Genomic DNA, 23,087 nt, shown 5'->3' with positions numbered 1-23,087 from the left:
TGCTATTTAATTAATCTTGGTTATTATAAAGCCCATACAAGTTAGATTGGGCTTCAAAAGACGGCACATTTCTATGATTTGGGCCTGCAAACAAACAAAATAAGTTCAATTATTCATTTTTAAATCGAGTCCCTTGCATTCCTCGATTTCATTCAATTACTATTGTAAATTAAACACTCTACTTTAAATGTTATTCACATAGTAATAGAAAGGCCCAATAATAAAGTTAAAAGCCTGCATGACAAGGGCTTTGTCCATAAGCCCATTGACACAACAATTAATTAATACTAGTAATCAAACAAAGATTCCTCTATGGATATAAATTATCTAATACTACTATAGTATGGCCCGGGGCTTGGAAATAGTCCTAAATAGAAACTCTATTGGCAATTTATCTTTTAATACTAAATTGAAAAGGTGTAGGAGTAAAGAAAGAAAAAAATAGTTAAAGAAAAAAATAGTTAAAGAAAAAAATAGGAGATAATGAGATTCACATTATTAATTATGTAAGATGTGGTGAAAAAATTTATAAACTGAAATAAACCAAATTTATAAGATGTATCAAAATGACAAAAATATGATATTTTTTTGGATATGACGGAGTATATACTATAAATTATAAAATTTCTTGAGCCACGAGGAAAATCTGTGTTGACCCCATACAATCTAAAATATGAAGATACGAAAGTATGAAAACAATAATATATACATATGAGCTAAATAATAGGAATAAATTTGACTTCAAGGGTAAAACTGGAAAATGAGAGAAAAAATAGTTACACAAACAAGTTACAAGCGACAATTACTAATTTGCTATCCGTATATGTTGATAAAATATGCAATACGATTAATGTATATTTAGATCACAAAATACCCTTAATTTAATATAGTATAGTAGGGTCATCTTCTAATGAGTCTAGCCCCTTAATCCCAAATTGAGACTAAATATGGACCCTTTGATCTAAAAATCAAAGGCTGAGATTGATAAAAAAAATATCAATACATTGAATTAACAATCTCAACGAAAGGGTAAAATGGACAATTTACATAAAATTCAGATGCACATTCAATTTCATTTAGCAAATCATTCACTCCACTCACTCCATTTTCTCTCTCAATCGTCGCCCTTTCTCTCGAATCTCTCGAATTTTCTCCCCGAATCTCTCAATCTCATCCTCATTCACTGCATTTTCTCTCGAATCTCTCAATCTCGTCGCCGTTCACCGCATTTTCTCTCTCAATCTCCCAATCTCGTCGCCGTTCACGTCATTCCTCTCTCATCTCTTTCGCCGTCCAAAACCGATTCACTACTCTAAAACACATATCTTTCACTCAAATACGGAAGAACATCGAAAACTCCCTTCTCCTACGAAGAAAAGCTCAACCTAGGGTAGATTCACGATTTGAAGAAAAACGCGGTAAATATGAAATTTAAACTCCGAAATTTGCTTTAAACTTGCAAAATTTTCAATAGAAATGAAACTGTTAATATTAGAAAGAATTTATACACCATTTATTGAGAATTCCAAATAGTTATGTTGAGGATTTATATACCATTTGTTGAGAATTTATACACCATTTATTGAGAATTCCAAATAGTTACGTTGAGAATTTATACACCATTTATTAAGAATTCCAAATAGTTCTGTTGAGAATTTATACACCATTTATTGAGAATTCCAAATAGTTATGTTGTAAATTTTTACACCATAGAATTCCAAATAGTTATGTTGGAAATTTATACACCATTTATTGAGAATTCTAAAATGAGTGGATGAGATTAAAGCTCACAAATCTCAATAAATAGTAAACAAAATATCAACAAAAGGGTAATATCGTCATTATGTTATCATATGATAATTTTCGTGGTTGTTTTTTTATATCAACATTGTGTATTACAAATATCAACAATATGACATTAGAATATCAATACAAGGACAAGAAAATATCAACACATTTTTATTGAGATTGGACATGCATAATATTGAGATTTTGCCTACAATATATTGAGATTTTTTGTTGCATTTATTGATAAAAGCTGCTTATCAACATGTACGAAAATTGAAATATAATTTATCAAATTTCATCACCCGAACATCGTCGGAACATATGCAATTGAGATCTCGTTGGAATCCTTATTAAATTATCTTTAATTTGATATATTTTTTGCGAAAAAATAATTTAAATTGAGAGAGTTACGTAAATTTAAAGATTTGAGATGATTTTGAAGAGAGAGAAAGTAGTTAGTTATAATTACTACATATAGGATTTGACATTAATACCCTTTTAATTTAATTAATAATTATTTAAATTTAAAATATATTACACTTGGCATTATATTAACCACAAGATCTTCTAATCTAATGGTTGAAAATTGGTCTCAATTTGGGATTGATAATTAGTTAGCAATTGATTACATCCCTGTATCCTATATATTAAAATAAATAAATTATGAATATTTAATAATTTAGTTGAAAACCTTGATCACATAACATTTAGTCTTAATTAATAGAGTGAACGAACCCCAAACAAGATGTGGACTCCACTAATCCCCATTAAAGCTTAAACAACATGCAAACTTCCACACGAAACCAAAAAAAAACTAACAAAATACACACACTCACACAACTTAAATTAATTTATCCATACCCTATAAAAATCGTTCCACATTTAACAATATTATTTTCATGATTTTTTAAGCTATGATTTTGGCCCAATAGGGGAATGATATAGGGTGTGTTGGAATGATGGGGTTTGTGCAAAAGTGCCAAATTTGAACTAACACCTTTAACTATAATAACAATTTAGCAAATTCAAATGAAAGAAAAGGAAGGGTGAGGTATGGAGATTACTATTGAAATTTTCCCCAAATGAATTTTATACGAAAAAGCAAAGTGTGGATGATTAGATTTATAATTTTATTATTTGTAGCTGCGCCGGCAGTCAAACAATGCCTTTGAAAGTCATAAAAATGCCTTATATATAAACTGAATCATGATTATTTTAGTTATTGATTAGGTTATGAGATTATAATTGAACACACACTTATACACATATATCTAATATGTGTTGATCAAATAATATGTGAAATTAATAATGAATTAATTTTGAAAGTAAAAAACAATATTGCTAGGCACAAGGGTTTAATTTCTCTTGGCCACTTTGATATAAAAATTTTCATTTCTAATCTTTTTCTTTAAAATCAATATTACATGTCACACACAAAAACACACACTATATTTATTCAAGAATTCTCGTTATTTGATTATAAATACATGAACACTAGAAAAAGGTTCGAATATCCAATGGCCCCTCAACTTATAATAGCTTTGCTTTTGGCTACAAGAATGAAGTCCATTACTCTTAATGACAATTATCAACAACCTTAACTTCCCAATTATTTAAAGAGAGGTAGCCGTTCAAGCCACATGCATTCACGAAATAATAAATCTTGACCAACAAAAAAGAATAGAGATTTAATAAATTTTCCTTTTCCCCCTTTTGGATCACACGTACACCAACAAAATAATCAACATATATTGAAGAAAGAGCTCATAAATTCTAATAAAATTAAAGTGTATTTGAATAAAATAAAATACGAAATTATTATATGAGATAAATATGGAGTGTATTGGATTTTATTATGGTGTGTATGGTCACATGAATGCACGAGGGGATTCCTCTCATAAATCCCACTCATATTGTACCCACCATTCAATCATCTCTGTGGGGACATTTTTTAGTAATCAAATTCTTTTTTATGTGTTAAAAAACACTTTCATCATTCCAATCAAGAAAAATAATAAAACAATAATAGTGTATGAGTATATTTTAACAATGATGGAAAGAAGGTTTATCTTGGTGGGAGGTAGAGAATCTCATTGTAAAGTTGATTGGGGTGTATATTGTAATGCATTTAACTAAGTTTCTTATAAAAATAAATATATAAGCATTATGACATACAATTCATAAGAATTACATTATATTACTAATTTTTAAAATTGATAACTCTGTTAACTCATCAACGCATAATATCAATACAGTATATTAAAATGTCAATAAAATTATGTGTGTATATTAATATACGGCGTTGATGAATTAGCAGAGTTGGCAACTTAAGAAGGTTGGCAATGGATAACACATCCGATTCATAATATATATCCTCATGCCTTTAATATTATTGATAACCATTAAGTAACCTACAATAATCATATAAATTATAAATATATAGTCCATTTAAGTTAACAATAAAATACTAGTGTGGATCGAATAAGTAAAGTCAATAACAAACCGATTGCCTCCAATAAAAAATTGAACTCAAAAACATTCCTTTCTATAAGCATAGGGTTCTATTTTTGTACTAGCAAATTATACAAAATATTTCTCGAGGCAATATGTGCTGACTCATACCTTCAATTTCTATTCCCCTTTTCACTTATTTTCTGTCTCATTCTCTTCTTCATCACACCCTCTCTCATGCAAATACCTTCCCTCTCTATATAAAAAAAAATCCACCAATCCAAAGAAAAAAAATTGAGAAAAAAATGGAGGTTTTGCTGATTTTGGTAGTGACAGCAGCAATATTTTGCTTATGCAAAATTAGAAACTGGTGGAACTTCACCAGCACCACCAAATCATCAAAGATTCCTTTGGGAAGCTTTGGAATATTCCCTTTTGTTGGAGAGACAATTCACTTCATCTCTTCCGCTTATTCCGACCGGCCCGAGAGCTTCGTCGACAAACGACGCCGCATGTAAGTCCTATATTTACATATATACACAAAATACACACACTCATGCACATAGAAAACTGAGGTATGAAGCTACAAAATTGAAAAAATACACAATATTTAATGTGAGTAAAAAAATTGATTTGGGGGTGCTATTGCCCCCCTTAACATCCCTTGTGTCATATGCATCAATTCTCTAATTACCTTTATTTAAATGCTTATATTTCAATTTTTTTTTGGTATTTTTTGAATATATGTGATTTTTTTATTTTTTAGGTATGGGAAAGTTTTCAAATCACATTTATTTGGGAGTCCGACTATAGTGTCCAGTGATGCGGAAGTGAGCAAAATAATTCTTCAAAGTGATGCAAGAACATTCATCCCATCTTACCCCAAATCCCTAATGGAATTGATGGGGAAATCTTCGATTTTGGTCATTAATGGAAGTTTGCAGAGGAGGATTCATGGATTGATTGGAAGTTTCTTCAAATCTTCAACCCTAAAATCCCAAATCACTGCAGAGATGGAGAGGTATGTGATGGAATCAATGGGAAGATGGAGAGAGGATTCCCCAATTTACATCCAAAATGAAGCCAAAAATGTAAGTCATTTAAAAAATAGTACTCATCTTTTTAAAGTTTTTATTTTGGTGGATGAATACATAAATTTAAATTCTTGGAAAATCACACATACACACGTGTGTGTGTTTAATTTGGAGTAGTTTTGAGATTTTTTGTTTGATGTTTGCATGATTACTTCACACACACAGAGTGGAAAGATGAACTGTTGAAGTAAATTAAATAACTTTATCTATATGATGAATGATTAGTGCAGCTTGTACTTTAAATTCTTTTGAGATAATTACCACCTAATTAATTGCATACTACTACACAATATGTGGTATATAATTTGAAACCTAATCATTGGTGTTTTTTACATGAGTTACTTTTGTATGACTTATTGTGTCCACAAAGATAGCTACTTGGGAGATTATTATGTCTCCTCTTACTTTGTAAATTTAATAAATTTTCCTCAACTTATTTATTTCATATCATTCTTATTTATTATTTAATTTTTCAGATTGCATTCCAAGTGCTAGTCAAAGCATTAATTAGTTTGGATCCTGGTATTGAAATGGAGCTGCTAAAAAAATATTTCCAAGAATTTATTGCTGGACTTATGTCCATTCCATTAAATTTTCCTGGGACTCAGCTCTATAGATCATTACAGGCAAGTTATCAATTTTTTTTTATATATTTAGGAAGGTATACTTGATTTTAATATTCATAATTTATTTTTGGTTTTTTTATTCAGGCAAAAAGGAAGATGGTAAAGATAATTGATGGGATAATCCAAGAAAAAAGGGGTTGTAATGAAGGAGTAACAAAAGATGTAGTGGATGCATTGTTGAATGATAAGAATGAGCAATTGACAGATGAATTAATTGCTGAAAATATGGTTGATTTGATGATTCCTGGAGAGGATTCTGTCCCACTTCTCATGTCTCTTGCCATCAAATACCTCTCAGATTGTCCACCTGCTCTCACTCAATTAACAGTCTCTTTCTTCCCCTCTTTTTTTTCTACATTTTGATTATTATTTTGATTATTATTATTAATATTATTGTGAGATCAGCTGCACTTAACGTATAAAGTATCTGCACTGTGAGAACGCTATGGCGCCTTAATTAAACGTTGTGTAGATACTTTACTCGTTAGTGCAATTGATTCTCACGTTCGAATTTATTAAGATTTTTTTTTACTTAAAAACCCTTTCTTATATTTGTGTTATTTTGTTTAATTTATGTTGATAGGAAGAGAACATTAAGCTGAAGAAGCACAAGGAGAAGCTCAAGGAGCCATTTTCTTGGAATGATTATGTATCTTCTTTGCCCTTTACACAAAAAGTAAGAATTACTACATAATTTCTCAATGCTTTTTATGTCACACGTGCATATGTTCAAGTGACAATTATTACTTGTGGGCTTAAATTCTCACCAATCACCAAAAAGTTTGCCTTAAATCATGCAATCTAATAATTAACTAAAATGTCTCCTTATATTAGTTTCATCGATACATGTTACGTGTATATTTATAGTATACGAGGCACGAGATTAATTGATCGTAAAATTAAACAGGTGATCACGGAAACATTAAGGATGGGAAACATAATCACAGGAGTGATGAGAAAAGCAATGAAAGATGTGGAAATAAAGGGGCATTTGATCCCAAAAGGATGGTGTGTTTTTGCATATTTCAGATCAGTGCATTTGGATGATAAATTGTATGACTTCCCTTATCAGTTCAATCCATGGAGATGGCAAGTAAGATTCATAAAATAATTAACTATTTTATATTATTGATAGTACTAAATTATAAATTTTATTTAATTAATTTTTGGTGACAGGATAAGGAAATTAACAATAGCAACTTCACCCCATTTGGAGGTGGACAGAGATTGTGTCCAGGTCTTGACTTGGCCAGGCTGGAGACTTCTATTTTCCTACATCATTTTGTTACCCAATTCAGGTACTCATCATTAATGCATTTAAAAAAGAATTGTTATTATATTCTTAATTAGGGTCTAATAGGCAATTAGGACTGATAATTAGTGTATGATATGTATCTGCTGCAATTTTCCCCATTTTCTAACAAAAAATCTTCTATCTTGAGTGAATTAATTAGGAGTCTAGTAACAATGTCATTTCTTTTTTCACATTTTAACCATTATTTTCTCTGTTAAGATTATACTAGTACATTATTATTGATAAGCTCATGATTCGTTTAACGTGACATTGGTTTGATTAAAGTGTTGAAAAGAAAAAAAAAGTTTATGGCTTAAAGGTATGCACCTTTGCTTAGCTGGGAGATATGGGTTAATGATTCATTTAGGGAAAAGTTAATTTTATCAAAACTAGGTAGGGGCCTGGAACTAAGTTTAAAAAAGCAATTTTTAGTGAAATGAAATTTCACCTGAAAAGTAAAAAACACAGAAATTAAAAGAAAGATAAAGATAAAAATACATATATAGTTGAAATATGAGAAATGAAGCACTGAAAGTGTCATAAATAATGAATGAAATGTATGCCATCATTTGGACTCTAACTATTGAAATATCACATTAATCTTCCAAATTTTTACAATTAAATCAAGTCTACATATTAGGGTCCTGTTAATTTCATCATTGACTAGGCAAACTAATAACGATTCCATTATTTGTTTCAAATTGACGATATCAATTGTTTACGAAAATTCAATAAGCGACAAAATGTCTCGTCGAAACCAAACGAATGTCTTGATTGAATTGCAGATGGGAAGCTGAGGATGATTCCATTGTTAATTTTCCGACGGTGAGGATGAAGAGACGAATGCCAGTGTGGATCAAAAGAAGAAGATACTCTTAAACATTTTTTGAGGTGACTTCTCAACAAACCCTAAAAATTCCCACTTTGAAAAAAATTACAAAAGAAATTGACTAGGTGACAAAACTACCAACCAACATGAAGACAAGAAAGTAGATTTATTTTCAAAAAATTGAAAGTTGTTGTTATGAAGTGCACACGTGTGGGGCATTTTGTGACTGACGTAGTATGTCATTTGAATCCAAGAATATTGTTTTTTTCCTTTTATTATAAAAATATAAATTTAGAGGTAGATTATAGATATATAATGTATAATGTTTAGGAATTCCATGTAAGAATTATGTGTGATTATATCCATATTTTATGTATTTTATAGATATAATGTATATGATATATACCAAGTAGATTTTACATTCGACATGTAAGAACATTGTATAATCACTTTGAGGGATTTTTTTATAGAAAATTGAAACAGGATAAGAACAACACTTTGAGGGATTTTTTTTCTAAATTCTTTAGATCACTTTTCTTCTAACTTTGGGTCTGTATAAATGGAATACAAAGTTGGAAATTGATTCTTTAGTTAGGCGAAGTGGGCATAATTATGATTGCATTATTCAAACATAAAGGATTATTGGCTACTTTTTTGCCTTCCACTTGTGTTATTTTGGGATGAATTTAGACAAAACGAATGGGGAAGTCAACATTGATGTGAGAAATTTCAATTTTTATTGGGTTTGGGTTTTAAATAGTGGAAACAATGCTTTAACAAGGGTTTTGTTTGGTTGAAGTAATATTTTATGTTATATAATTAAGTTGTAACACGACAAAATGGATAGTAATTAGAAAAAGGGAAAAGGGAAATAAAAAGGTAAAAACGTGATTCTTGTACTTGTTTAATATAGGAGAATTGCAAAAATTGACTAATTTTTAAATTGACATTTGGAAACAGCTGAAGGATTGTGATTGTGTCATTTCACTATTTTCATCAATCATAGGAGAATATGTAAATCCATGTCGGCCATTATGCAATTAACATACATGAACTAATAGAAGGGGGGCTATCCTAATTATACTTATCAATCATGTACTCATATAGTTGCTTGAGATGAATATTAGATTTTCTCAAATTATTTTAGCATTTTATATGATTTTAAATTTTAGGACAACTACAAACCCCTACAAAAATATCCTGACGAAATTGTTAATATAATGGAGATTTACAACGTTCCAAAATCCAAGGCCGGATATTTCAAGCCAAATTTAAAACGATGATTAATTATTTTACATTTATCATAATATTGAACGTTTTCCTTAAAACACTAAAATGGATTAATCAAATATTTATTACCATTTTTAATTACAAACTGACCAACAATATATTATTTGGAGGTAGCTCATATTTGACTTTATTATAATTCATGCTATCTCAATTAAATCGAGATCAAACAAGCCCAACAACAAAACAAACACAAAAAAACTACTCCCTATATAAAAAAATTATTTCGATTTAACTATTTTTATAGTAAAGCTTATTGGACACAATTACATGATATATTTTCCAGCCCAATTATACAACTTTCACTCTTTCAGCAGCAAAATGGATATGGGCCTGGAATTATGGCCCATAAAATTGGGGTGTTTTTAATGACTCACAATAAATTTAATTAACTGTATTTCATGGACATTAGTACTAGGCCCAACAAATTGTGCGTATCAGATCGTTATCAGATAATGACATAATATGATAATATTAAACTCGAACACGACATGATAGGAAAATCCTCAACATGAATACGAACGTCAGAACATGACCCGACTTGTATAAATGTGAGTACGACACGAATATGGCAGTCACATGACAAAATTAACTAGAACTAGAACTGTCAAACTGTTTGGCCGACCGTTCAAATGTGGAATTTGGTCGGGTCGGGCCGGTTTTGACAGCTCTAGCCAGATCATATCAACAGTGCAGATTGAGCAAGGAATTTTAGACAGTAACAAAGCAATTTCATAATGTTCTATGCTATGATTCATTTTGGGTGTGTTACTATGTAGTCAAAAGAATTTGTGTACATGTATATTTGTAAGAACAAAAAAATTTGAATTAAGATATGAGATTTCTTCTTAAATAGGAGGTTTTGACTGTTTCTGAGATTCCTGTTTTTCTGCTTCTTTCATTCTCCTCTCAAATTCCTTCCATTCTTCATAACTTCTTGCTCGAGTCTGAAATGGATTGTCAATCAACACAATTTTAAAGTTTGATTATGGTTAATGATGGTTCAAGAATCTTTAAATATTAAAATTAAAATTTATTAAAAATAATGAAATTATGTAAAACTTTATATAAAATAAATGATAAAGAGGTAGAGAGCTTTACCTTTGACCTCTGCTGCTGCTTATTTTTCTGTATGGATTCACCCTATATTTGAGAGATGATAGTTATCTCGGAGTTAGTGAATTTTCATATATTTTTTTAATTAATGTGTCATAGAGATACATAGTTATTGAAATTACGAAATTTGATTAGATTATGGTCAATTTTGTAAGTTTTAAAAATGAAATATTGAACAGTGAAGTTTCAATTGTTTATAACTAAGTTATATAAATACAAAAAGACATCTTTTGGTGATGCTAAAAAATGATGCTACTTCATTACAATAAAAAACGAGGAAAATAAAAAAGAAAAATATACTTATCTTAATGAAGCAATGTCACTTTAAGTGTCGTTTTAGTACTTCATTTTCAAATCTTATATGACTTGACCAAAATTTAATCAGAATTAATTATTTAAATTGCTATATTTCTGTAATTATTTACCTGAGTTCCTAGAGTTGGCAAAACTAGATGTTCAACCCATTGTGCATCAACTACTCCTATATTTTCATGAGGGACCTGTCACATTTCAAAGAAAATATAATTATTTACTCTGTTCTAACGAGTAATGTGTAATTTAATATTTCAAGCATTATCAATTAAATATATATTAATTCATTGTCATAAAAATATACTATTACCAACTTATGAGAAAAAAAAAAAAAAAAACTTTTACCTTCACACATCTCCAAAATGCAAAATCAATACCCCAACCATGGACCAAATCATTCTGATAATTAAACAAAAGATTTATTAGAAGATTTCTATAGCATAACTCTTTTGCAATCAATTTATTGAATATAATACCTGAATTACTTTCCAAACACAGCTCCATGATTCTTTTGAGAATACTGGAGCCATAATCTCAATAAACCTAAAAAAGTGTACATTAAAGTAAATCTCGATTCAACCTTTTATCGCTTTGATTATTCGCAAAAAAAATACTAGAAGCAGTAAATAAAATATGTACCCTGCACAAGGAGGGTAAAGTGGATTTTCACATTTTTCATCTGCGTCCCTGCAAAATAAGTTTATTCACATTTTAGCCTTATTATCTTATACTATCATTACTATTGTGCAATATAAATTAAATACCAAATACATACTTGTGAACTTCCACATTATTTCTTTTCATTGTGATTTTGTATGTTGGCTCACTGCTTGATGTAATAGCAGGTTGTGATATTTCTAGTCCATGCTTCTTCACAATCTTTATATACCTAAATATCATAAAAAAAATATCATGAGATATACCACAAAAAGTACATGTAAATATGCCATATTTTATTATATATAATGAAAATAATTGAAAAAATTACAACATACTCTTCACTAGTGAAGTTGTCTACACCCAAATCTTCATCCCAAATGAATATATACTCAAATTCAGCCACTACATCTGGATGGAGAAATCTTTTGGCAAACCACCTGTGTTTTATCATAATTAAAAATAAAATAAAAATAGTACTAAGTCATAAAAATCAGATTTTTGTGATTTAGTGAAGATCATAAACATGTTACTAAAATATTCAAGATTCATTTACCATTTTGTTTGTTTTAGACCAGTGGTGTGGATTGCTCTTTGTGACCATTCAAACTTATCCCACTCACTTGTTTTCCCATCATAGTGAAATAACATTATTGCAAAATCCTCATTGAACTACAAAAAAAAAATTAATGATCTTTCAAACAATATTTTTCATAAAATAAATAAATCAATCAATCACTAACCTTGGAGACTATTTTGTTCACAATATCTTTTTGTTGAATCCCAACTGCTAAAGCCAGCAGATACCTTGGTCTTTTTGCTGTTTCCTAACAAATAACATCACATTTTTTCAATAAAAATCATATCTTTGAAGATATCAAATTAAATGTCATATATTTGAAATTCAATTTTAATACTCACATTTCCAATATGAACTTGAAGAGAAAAATCTGAGGGCATTCCTTGGGATAATGCTGCTTCTTTGCATGGATTTGAGGCTATATATATCTGCAATGAAATTTTTCTGTTTCTTGACACCTTTAGTGTGTGAAAAAATGAGAATTTGTGAACTTACTTTAGACATGTTTCTTGAATCATAGTCATCAGCATAGCTGGAATATGAATGATCAAAAGGTGAATAAAAGGTGTCTTTTTGCACCTGCACACAAGAAAATGATATATATCAGAATTTAATGTAAAACTTATTTAATACTACTAGTAGTCTTTTTGGGGATTTTTCAAGAAACCTCATGTATTTCTCTGAGAAAGGAGCCAAATAAAAATCCAATTGGGATGCAAAGAAAGGCTATCAGCAGCAGCCTTAGATCTGCTAACATCTTGTATTCCATCAAAGCTTTCATCTTTGTCGTGATCGAAGGCTTCAAACGACGTCGTAAGGGAGAAAAGGATGGATGCCTCTTTCTGTTTTTGGAGATTTGGGATATATAAGTTTGGAGTACCATTCAATATTTGAACAATCTGATATAATCAGTCAAGAATTTTGTAATCTGGTGTTATTTATTAAGAAAATAAGGAAGAAAATCTTGTATAACATAACATGGATTCAATTACACCTAGAAAATTTCTTTAGTCCTTTGACTATACCATTGCTTCTGTATTGATGAAATGGAAAGAAACAATAAAAGTTCATCAGATTTTCCTCCATAGTCTAAAGGTGGTAGATTGCATTGATTGCTAAGACAAAAAGGCATGTAAAAATATTTAATCATAATACAACATAGTTTCAATAATATTTGGAGCATTCATGATCAATTGAAGTCAATTTTGTTGAATGAGTTACAGATATTATTAGTCTTTCCCTCAACTGCAGTTATAGTGCTAGATTTTCTATGTAGTGAATACAGACGAAACAACGCTCGATCTCTTGCCTCCCACGGGTGTCTTAGTGTCGGGGAAACAGCCGTCTATCTCCGCTAGATCCTCCACACAGCCCTTGTCAGTCACATTAATAGGATAAGTCACTAAATGAACACCTCCCATATCTTGGACTTCATCTTGGCTGTAAATCTTCCACATTTTGTCACCTATTGATAGAATAGTCTTCACGCATTCTAAACTATGCGGCTCGTTGTACAAATCTTCATCTCTCCCAGTGTGCTCGTACCATAATGAGCGACGAAAAGCACGAACCCCTCCATTGATGATGCTGTTTTCTCCATTTTTTGGCTGGTTTTGGTAGCAGCCTATTGCTATCTCAGTGTCCCGTTTCCCATCCATCGACCTTTGGTTCACGTTCGCTGAGCCTATCAGTAGATAAGTATCATCCACTGTGAAAAGGGATCAAAAATAAAACTCAGATTAGTTCAAGAACATATCATATCCATAGCAGATAGTCCAAGATTCTTGCAAGAAAATTGTTACCTATCATGAGTTTTGAGTGGACATAAACCATGAATCTCCTATGCTTCTGTGCACTCCAATAGTGTGTTTGAGGGTGTGGATTGTACGGAGGGACGAACTCGCCTTTTACCTCGGTTTCACGGTTAGCAAGGCAGAAGAAATTCAAGTAGTCCCTTGGATGAGCATCCTCACCACTTTCTTGAATTGCTTCTGCTATGAATTTATACATCATTTTCATGGTCTCTCTAGTCCAATGCAGTATGTCTTGAACCGTCTCGCTCTCGGGCACGCCCTCGGGCCACATTGGTATCACTATATACGCGCTAAACCTCTCCCTCGCCTTGATCTTGCTAGCCACCTTGAGAGCAATCTCAATAGGAATCAAGTTCCCACAGCCACAATGCTTGTTTTCCTCCCACATATGGCAGCCTCCTATGAAGTACTGATTCTCGACGTATATAAACCTATCCGCCCTCCTTATTGCCTCCACATACGCCTCATGGATGCTTCTCTCGATAGGAAGGCTCTTAGGCAGAGGGCTCGCGGAGACATGGTCAATGGATCGAAAAACTTGAACATTCCAACTTCTCTCAGGATTAGGCTGCTGACACAGTTCTTGAATTGAACTAACCGGAACTAGGAGAGACGGATCACATTGCTTAGTCCATCTCTGCTCAAAATTCTCAAGCACGTCTCTCGCAGCCTGGCCCACGACACAAGCATGAACGTCGTGCCATGGCTCCCTCGGCCCCCCCTTGTGGAGGCTGGCCCCTTGGAGACTAGTTTGGTAGAAATCATAGCAATGAGACTCCATGTTTAGAGTCTTGAAAAGGGAATGCTCCTCTGTGTCATATCTCCCATCACAGAGGTCTAATCCACCGAGAAAGCTCATGATCTCGCGGCTTCTTGAAGAGTGATCGACGTGGCTGTCCACTGTTATCGCCTTCTGATGATGGGCGAACACGGTAGGGAACTTATCGTGCAGCCTCGGGCACAGCCTGCACACGACCTTCGTATGCTTGAAGTAGGAAAATGCATCCTCATCATGAGTCTTCATCACCCCTTTGTTCTTGATCAAGGGCAACGACGTCTCATCATCCCACAGCAAGACCATCACAGCCACCCCTTCCTCTGCCTTACGCTTCAGCAGCTCCCCGAGCTTCACCCCACGCGCATGAGGCACATCCGTCTCAGGGTCACGCACCTACAAAACACATCAAAATCATCACTCATTCAAGAAAAAAAAGGATGATCATACTTTTTTGAAGACTCACCAAGGCCATCCTTGGATTGAATGACCATCCAGCAATGTAGATCAAGTGCTTCGCGCCATCAATCGCGTTGTACACGTCCTCCCAGAGGCGCCTAGGCCTACCATCCGAGGGCGGGTGGAACGAGGGATGGTGGTGAGCATCTTGATACAATGTGACACCACAATTTGACCTCATAGGAAAAGAAGCATTCTTCAAACCTTGATATCTATCATTTTCCAACGCTTTCTCCCAAGTTTTTTCGTCTTCTGCAGGCTTAAACCACACAATAAACTGCAGCTTGAGCTTCTTCTTCTGCTGACCACTCTGTTTGGATAAAGGGAAGAAGCCATTGATCAAGCTCGACTCGCCTAGAAGCTTATGAGCAGGTATGTCGATCTTCCCCAAAACAGAACACTTTCGTTTCAATGTCAACGTGATCGTTGTCTGTGGTGGATGAGCACAGAGAATTTGGAAGGTTTGGTTCCAAACATGATCACTTTCATTAGTAGTTTTTGCCATTTTCTTGTTGTCAATCTTGATAGTCACATATGAAGACCTTCTACCTAAAGATATACACTGCAAAAACACAACCAATGTTCATGAAAAAAAACAGCAAAAAACATAGACTAAAAGCATCAAGAACCAATTTTTTTCTTTCAAGAACCAATTTTTAGTCTAAAAACATGAGATTAAAAGCATCAAGAACCATTTTTTAGTCTGTAAAAACGTAGACTAAAAGCATCAAGAACCGATTTTTTTCTTTCAAGAACCAATTTTTAGTCTAAAAACATGAGATTAAAAGCATCAAGAACCATTTTTTAGTGTCAGAACCATTTTTTAGTTTAAAACATAGACTAAAATCATCAAGAACCGTTTTTTCCTTTCAAGAATCCTGTTTTTTAGTCTTAAAACATAGACTAGAAGCATCAAAAAGATGGACTGAAAGCATCAAGAACCGTTTTTTTTTTCTTTCAAGAACAATTTTATAGTCTAATACATGGACTAAAAGCATCAAAAACATAGACTAAAAGCAGCAAGAACCTTTTCATTCATGATTAATGATCAAGACAGAAACTTGCCTTAAATGGAACAGATGCTTTGGACATTGTAGCACGAAAGATCGTTACTTCGAGCGTGCCATGAAGAAACTTGCCATTTTCATTCATGTTCAGACAGTTGAAGATCAATCCTCAAAATCTAGCAATTGCCCCTTTGAGATCAGAAAAGTATGTAAGAAGAAGCAAGCAAGTTGATGGCAATATATAAATGGAAAAAAATGTTAGTGTAATTTAAGCAAGCTGAGAAAACTTGTGAAGATACATATTTGTGAGTCTTAGAGGGAAATCAATGATGTGTAGTGTTTGTTTTTGCTTTAAGCTGAAGATTTTTCATGAATATTCAAAATCTTAGCTATCATTGCAATAAGCAAAAGTAATGTGTAATTTATATAAGTCAGCATAGGCATGATTCCTTTAGATTGTGATACATTATAAGTTAATTGGAATATACTATCAACGCTAAGCATAACTCTTCATTTTATAAGAAAACTATTTCAAAGAATTAATAATATTAATAGAGTTAATTGTATGCAGAATCACAAAAAATGTCATTTCTTCGTAATTTATCATTCAAATTTTAAAAATTGTAGAATATATATACCAGAATTTGACCAAAGTTGAATATTATTATATTGTTACATATAATTGGATGAAGATTTTATTCAATCATAAGATATTGAGTGAGTTGCATGCGACTAGTCTTTTTTAAGATCAATAATGTAGATATTGGAATCAGCCTTCGCCGTTACATGTAAATTTATGATTAATTATGTACTTCATCTAGTATTGATATACTATTGATGAAATTAATAATCGAAATTAGGTTATAACATAGTAATAAAAATAAAATACTAAAAGATTTCGTGCATCTACGTGGATTGTGATACTTCCTATGCTGAGTTACAATTGGGGAGGAAATTATTTTTTATTAAGTTGTGGTGACAATTATTCTGTTTTAATATATATAAATGATGTTTATGTTACACCACCAACACATGTGCTTGGATGCCACTATTTCATGGAGTATAAAATGTAACTTGTTTGATATTTTGAATACATTTGTTTTCTTGACTTTTATGAGTCTGATATTTCGCATTTGAAAAATGAAAGGAGCGTAAATAGATTTATAATTACTCTGTTTTAATTTTGTTATAATAGGTTAATTATACTTATTAACCCAATTTTACCCATCTTGTAATTTGGTGTGAAATTTTAATATATTTTATTTTTACTTTAAATTTAATATCTGACCAAAATTCCTGTTGGATGACGAAAAGAGTGCGGAATTTGATTTGTACATTTAATATAAGAATAAATATAATCATTTTCTAAACAAACCAAAAACGAAATGTGAATTTGGAAGCCCAATTGGTTTAAGAACTTATGGGCCATTTTGATATTTAAAATTTACACTTAAGATTCAATTATTAGCCCATTATACATTTATAAAATCATACAAAGAAAAAGATTAGAGAAAACAAGATCACACAATTACATAATGACGAGATGCAACTAAGCTGATAAAATAGTTTAAGGAAGTGAAATAAATCAGAAATCATTATTAATCATATTTAAGGAAATTCACTTATTTACATGTAAAAAGAGCAATATTTATAAACCAGATGACTGGAATAATGAGTTACTCACGGAGGGAGTACTATTTAATATACTGAAGATTGTTAAGTATTAATTGAGTTAACTAGATAGATTAAAGTTTGTACTCCCTCTGTCCCATTGAAGATAACCCACTTTCCTTTTTAGTTTGTCTCAACCAAGATGACCCTTTACTTAAAATGAAAACACTTTTATCTCTACTGTATTCTCTCTCTTACTTTGTACTATTTAATATTATACTAAAGTTAGTTAAGTATTAATTGAGTTAACTAGATAGATTAAAGTGTGTGCTATTTTATGTATAATCGATATTAATTGATGCTATAAACTATCTACAAATTTGTTGTTTTTGTGTATACCAATCAAAGTTCCTATCAAAAGCAACTAATCATTGGCCAATTTACAATGTCGTGGACACGTGACATTAGACATTTCTGAAGGCCCCCCACAATAATTGAATTTATTTTATTTCGATGAAAGTTAGTATTTGTATTTATTTAATTTTTTTTATTATAAATTAGTGGAAAAACAAGCCACGTGGTGAAAGTAAGGCATTCTTGTTAGTATTGGGCCCACTTTGATGAGTGCGGTCTTATCCACATTTGGGTCCAACAAGAAAAAGCCCAAAGCCCATACCCATGTGAGGGGGTTAGTTGGAAATGTGTTTCTACTTTATACAACCAACTTTGTTATTTTGTAGGGATTGGATATTATTTGTTTTTATTTTTTTATTTTTTACCTTTTGTTTTTATGCAATCTCATCAATTTTTTGGGGGGTTTTCTTTTGTTTTGTACTTTGATGAGTTTCTCAAAATCAAATTTCACTATTAAAGCTTTTCACATCATTCTCTATGTTTCAATAAAAATTAAGGATATTGGCATCTAATATCATGAAATTTTCAAAAAGTTATATTTTTTCCACGAACTTTAAAATTGACAAATAATATCACGAACTTTAGCCCGAGTTTGTTTTTCCCATGAATGAAAAAATTTATGTTATTAATAGATTGAAGAACAATTTTGGAGGGTGTGCTTCAAGAAAAACTATCTTCAAAGATTGAAAAACTTGAAACTTTCAAAATTGTTGTCGAGAAATTACGAAAACAAATCTGTATCATAATATTATTTGTGAGAACTTTTTTATCCGTGGGAAGAAAACAAACACAGGGTAAAGTTCAGTGATATTATTTGCCAATTTTAAAGTTCAGGAAAAACTCAACTTTTTAAAAGTTTCGTGATATTACAGCCAATATCCCTAAAATTAAAGCTATCAAGAAAGCAAAACTATTGGTACACATATTCATTGATTCGATGTAGTCAATGGAAATTTTAATTTAATCTAATAGTTTAATTTTAAAGAATAAGTTGAGCAAATCCAATTGGCAAAAAAGGAGGAGATAACAATGAGAGGTGGCCCCTAGTTTTTCAATTGATTGCAACATTATATAATGATAAAATTACTCCATAACTTGTGAACTTGAACTCATACGGTCCTACCAACGTGATCTACACACAAATTAAATTATTTATATTTATGTTCAAATATAATTCCATATCTTAATACTATCACTCTACCATACCCATTCACCATCAACTCTTTATTTCTCTTTTTCAACATTCAAGCTTATTATTAAATTCTATAAGCGCAACAAAATGTGCTAGAGTTTTCTCGATGAAACTATTATATAAAAGATTAAGTTTTGTCTTTGAACATCTTTCTAATATGTGTCAATGGATAACAATATAAGCCCAAAAATTATAAAGAAACAAAATACTTAGTAAAGACAAATTTCATTAGTTTTCATCGACCTTATATGCATCTTAATTGACAACATATTAGCTTGATTTTGGCATGTACTTACTACAAATTTCTCGAATAACGATTGCTTAAAATTTATAGTTACTCTTTTTCTCTCTAATTAGGATGGATATAAGTATGAAATTGTATCTCAAGCAAGTTAGACTTATCCACCACTTTGGAGGAAAATACACTCATTTTATATTGTAACTATTTTTTATACTAAAAAGCAAGACTGAAAAAATACTCATTATCATGGAATGAGATTATAGGTTTATATAATTCGATTTATGAAGTCATAAATAAGCTAGGTGGTGAAATGCTCATTCAATTATGATCAAGGAGATGATGAAATGATTTGGTATAACTCTTCTTTAGTAGTAGTAGTAGTAATTATCATCCCCACTAAATTAGGCAATATCCATTTCTTCCCCAATTAATGGGAATAGTCATTATATTTTAATTTTTATTCTACTCCATTCTCATTTCATTACACTATCAAACATTTTCTAAATCTCTTGCTCGTTGACACAAGAATGTTAGGTATATGTAAATCTTTTAAAAGATTGCCAAAAATCATGACTTTGATTGTTTGGTTTGGACAATTTCCCAATTTGCACCAAATGAGTTGTTCTTATACTAGTAAATGATATCAAAAAATATAGTGAAATCTCTACTCAATATCACTCTTAGACATAGATATACAACGGTACGGTAAAAAATTTTCATTCACCATCCATCCCTGAAATTTTGTTACATTTTTTCATTTTTATCCATCCCACAAAATTTGTCACATTTTACTTTTTTTTACCATATTTAATAGTAGATCTAACATTCTACTAGTCTATTCTCACTCATTTTAATAATAAACACCCTCATCTTTATAAATTTTGGCCTTTGACCTTGAGTTTTAAGAAATGTACTCCTAGTAAGGTAGTTGAGTCGTATTCATTTTAGTACGTCTAAACAAAGTTGAGTCATTTCCTTCTTTTAACAAAAGACAAAACATCTAATCACTCTTACTTTATTCCATCATTTACTTTACTCTCTCTTGCTTTATCTTTTTTCATCTCTCTATTTATTTAATATAAATTATTATCTCAGTGCCCAAAAGTTTTGTCTCAAGTTTTGATGGGGACGGAGGAGTTAATAAAAGTGAGTTGAAAAAGAGATTGGTGGGATGTGGATCATACTTTTAAAGTATTAGTTTTATAATAAAATGTGAGTAGGGAATGAGTTAATGAAATGTGGTCCACTCTTGCAAATGGTAAAAAATGGTAGTAATGAAATTTTCGAACAGTAGAAATAGTAAGCGTATCTGAAAATTTGGGGAATGAAGGTTATAATACTTTAAAAGTAGGACCTATTTTTTATCTACTTTTTAAAACTCTGTTTTTTATTAGAGCATCTCAATGGCGGCTAGCCACCGGCTATGCAGGTCAGTCCTTATTGCTTTAGGTGGCTATCCGAACCATTGAGGCGCGGCAAATCGGCTAGACGATCGGCTAGGGCTGGCCGATGCGCTGGCCGATGCGGCGCGATCGGCTAGATGAAACTGACGCCTATTTTCGTTTTTTTTTTTAAACCTATATAAACGCGATTTTCTCTATACTGTACAAGAACAACATTTAACGATGGACAACAACAACCTAGGCCCAATACAAAATTAAGAACTAAAACAGAAACATGTCATACCGTCGGGCCGGTGGCTTCTCCGCGCCCCGGACCCCCATGGCAAGGGGCGTCGCCCCCCTTGACCCACGTTCGATCGAGCATCTGTAACGTTTTTTTAATGTATTTTTTAATAAATTGTGAGGTAGAGTGGGCGGTGGCTCGTGTGTGGAAGCCGGAATTTTTATTATTATGTAATTTTTTTTTATTTTTAGTTAATGTCTTTTTTTATTTAAACAAATTATGCGAATTTTTTCCGTATATGTGTCGTAAATTGAATCTTAGTATTTTGTCGTAATTTTAATTAAAGTAAATGCGTATTTTCGAAAAAGTGAAGTGTGTCAAATTTTGCAAGGACGGACCAAAATAGTAAATTGTGTCAAAATTTGGGAGACGGAGATAGTAATACTTTAAAAATAAGACATATTTCTTATCTACTTTTTTAACTCACTTTTTATTATATTTTTTAAAATTCGTGTCTGGTCAAAATATTTAGAGGATAGAGGGTGTATTTTCTAACACCATGTCACAAATTCAATCAAAACTTTTGGAATTGATATTCTTACTAATTAAATAAGTAGAAATCATTAATTAATGTACATAAATCAAATTTTATTTAAAGACTATAAAAATAAAAATCGTAGATCCACTTGAGCATATACTCAACACACCCACGTGTCTCACCGGAATAATTTATTCCCTACATTACGTCCACGCTTCTTCATTTACACCCCCAATCCCCTCTTTCATCTCCCCCTTTCCAATTTTCCCCCTTTTCCCCAAAATCCCCAAATTCCCGCCGCCCTCGCCGGAAAAAATGTCGAGCTACGGCACAATCCCGACCTCCTCCTCCCCGGCGGCGACCTCCGTCAGCCTCGAGTACATCTCCCGCGCCAAGGACCGCATCAAGGAGGGCCTCGGCGCGCGCCGCCCCTGGGCCGAGCTGGCCGACGTCCACAGCCTCGACCTGCCGCGCTCCCTCCGCGAGTCGTTGGCGCGCGTGCGCACGAATCTCGCCTACTTCAGCATGAACTACGCCATCGTCGCGCTCGCGATCGTGTTCCTCAGCCTCCTCTGGCACCCGATCTCGCTCATCGTCTTCCTCGCGATGCTCGCGGTGTGGCTCTTCCTCTACTTCCTCCGCGACGAGCCGCTCGTGGTCTTCGGCCGGGTGTTCAGCGACAAGGTGGTCCTGATCGTGCTCGGAGTGCTCACGATCTTCGTCCTGCTCTTCACCGGCGCGACGACGGAGATCCTGAGCGCGCTGCTCGTCGCGGCGGTGGTGGTGCTGATCCACGCCGTCGTGAGGAGGACCGACAATTTGAGCCCCGACGAGGAGTCCGCCGGGCTGCTGAGGTCAGCGAGTCCTCCTTCCTCCTGATTTTTTTTTCGATTTCGGTTGTTTATCCTCTTCAATTCCACTGTTTCTGGTAAATTTCTGGTGAATTTGTGGTGAATTTTCAGAAATCAATTGATTTGATCGTGATTATCAGTTGTTGACTTGTTGAATTTTTTTGTGATTTTGTTCAATGTATGCGTGAGATGTATTTATTCAACAAATCTCTGAATTTATTTGCCAAAATCTAATTATGTTTGAAGTTTGAAGTTTGAATCATGGAATTTTGTTCTATCTTTTGAGATATTTTGAAAAGATGCAGAAATTATTGATTGGTGCTTTTATTGATATTGTGATTAATTCGTAAACAATGTTAATATATTTAATTAAAATTAATGTGAAAAGTCGGCATGCATATATATTGTCGTGTAGCTTATAAATTGTTACGTATTTAAGTGGGCACATTTAAAAATTGTAAATTAATAGCACTACAAATTTATCTTAGAAATACTACTATAATTAACAATTTTTCTTACTAGGAT

General features: G+C 32.3%; 4 protein-coding genes across 5 annotated transcripts in view; 2 read left to right on the top strand and 2 right to left on the bottom strand.

Annotated features, from left to right (window-relative positions):
* Window positions 1-16,332, bottom strand: part of LOC125207579 (phospholipase D alpha 4-like) — a 16,581-nt gene extending 249 nt beyond the window's left edge. Inside the window, exons 1-4 of one of the 2 annotated variants that reach the window (XM_048106978.1) lie at window positions 16,148-16,332; window positions 15,090-15,644; window positions 13,837-15,019; window positions 13,307-13,742 (exon numbers count right to left, since the gene is read on the bottom strand). In XM_048106978.1, coding sequence (XP_047962935.1) covers window positions 13,307-13,742; window positions 13,837-15,019; window positions 15,090-15,644; window positions 16,148-16,234 — 2,261 coding nt within the window. In that variant the 5' untranslated portion in view covers window positions 16,235-16,332. Of the gene's footprint in view, window positions 1-13,165; window positions 13,743-13,836; window positions 15,020-15,089; window positions 15,645-16,147 lie in introns of those variants that run through there. The other variant, XM_048106977.1, reaches the window with a different exon arrangement.
* On the top strand, window positions 4,423-8,330 carry LOC125207580 (3-epi-6-deoxocathasterone 23-monooxygenase CYP90D1-like). The gene is made up of 8 exons (XM_048106980.1): window positions 4,423-4,753; window positions 5,006-5,330; window positions 5,810-5,959; window positions 6,044-6,286; window positions 6,543-6,635; window positions 6,867-7,052; window positions 7,136-7,257; window positions 8,039-8,330. Exons 1-8 carry the CDS (start codon window positions 4,545-4,547, stop codon window positions 8,130-8,132), a joined length of 1,422 nt encoding a protein of 473 aa, XP_047962937.1. The 5' UTR covers window positions 4,423-4,544; the 3' UTR covers window positions 8,133-8,330.
* LOC125204997 lies at window positions 10,218-12,815 on the bottom strand. Its single transcript, XM_048103775.1, has 11 exons — window positions 12,702-12,815; window positions 12,530-12,613; window positions 12,198-12,281; window positions 12,011-12,126; window positions 11,793-11,894; window positions 11,573-11,686; window positions 11,437-11,484; window positions 11,274-11,340; window positions 11,143-11,196; window positions 10,911-10,985; window positions 10,218-10,316 (listed from the first exon to the last, which is right to left on the bottom strand). The coding sequence occupies exons 1-11, from the start codon at window positions 12,813-12,815 to the stop codon at window positions 10,218-10,220; spliced, it is 957 nt and encodes a 318-aa protein (XP_047959732.1).
* Window positions 16,333-21,940: 5,608 nt separating the features above from the next.
* On the top strand, window positions 21,941-22,824 carry LOC125207581 (PRA1 family protein F2-like). The gene has a single exon (XM_048106981.1). It carries the CDS (start codon window positions 22,027-22,029, stop codon window positions 22,588-22,590), a length of 564 nt encoding a protein of 187 aa, XP_047962938.1. The 5' UTR covers window positions 21,941-22,026; the 3' UTR covers window positions 22,591-22,824.
* Window positions 22,825-23,087: the final 263 nt, after the last annotated feature.

Source organism: Salvia hispanica, chromosome 2 (assembly GCF_023119035.1).
Source record: "Salvia hispanica cultivar TCC Black 2014 chromosome 2, UniMelb_Shisp_WGS_1.0, whole genome shotgun sequence".
Classification (NCBI taxonomy): domain Eukaryota; kingdom Viridiplantae; phylum Streptophyta; class Magnoliopsida; order Lamiales; family Lamiaceae; genus Salvia; species Salvia hispanica.
The sequence above is the reverse complement of the archived record's forward strand: the minus strand, read 5'-3'. Positions and strand labels throughout refer to the sequence as shown.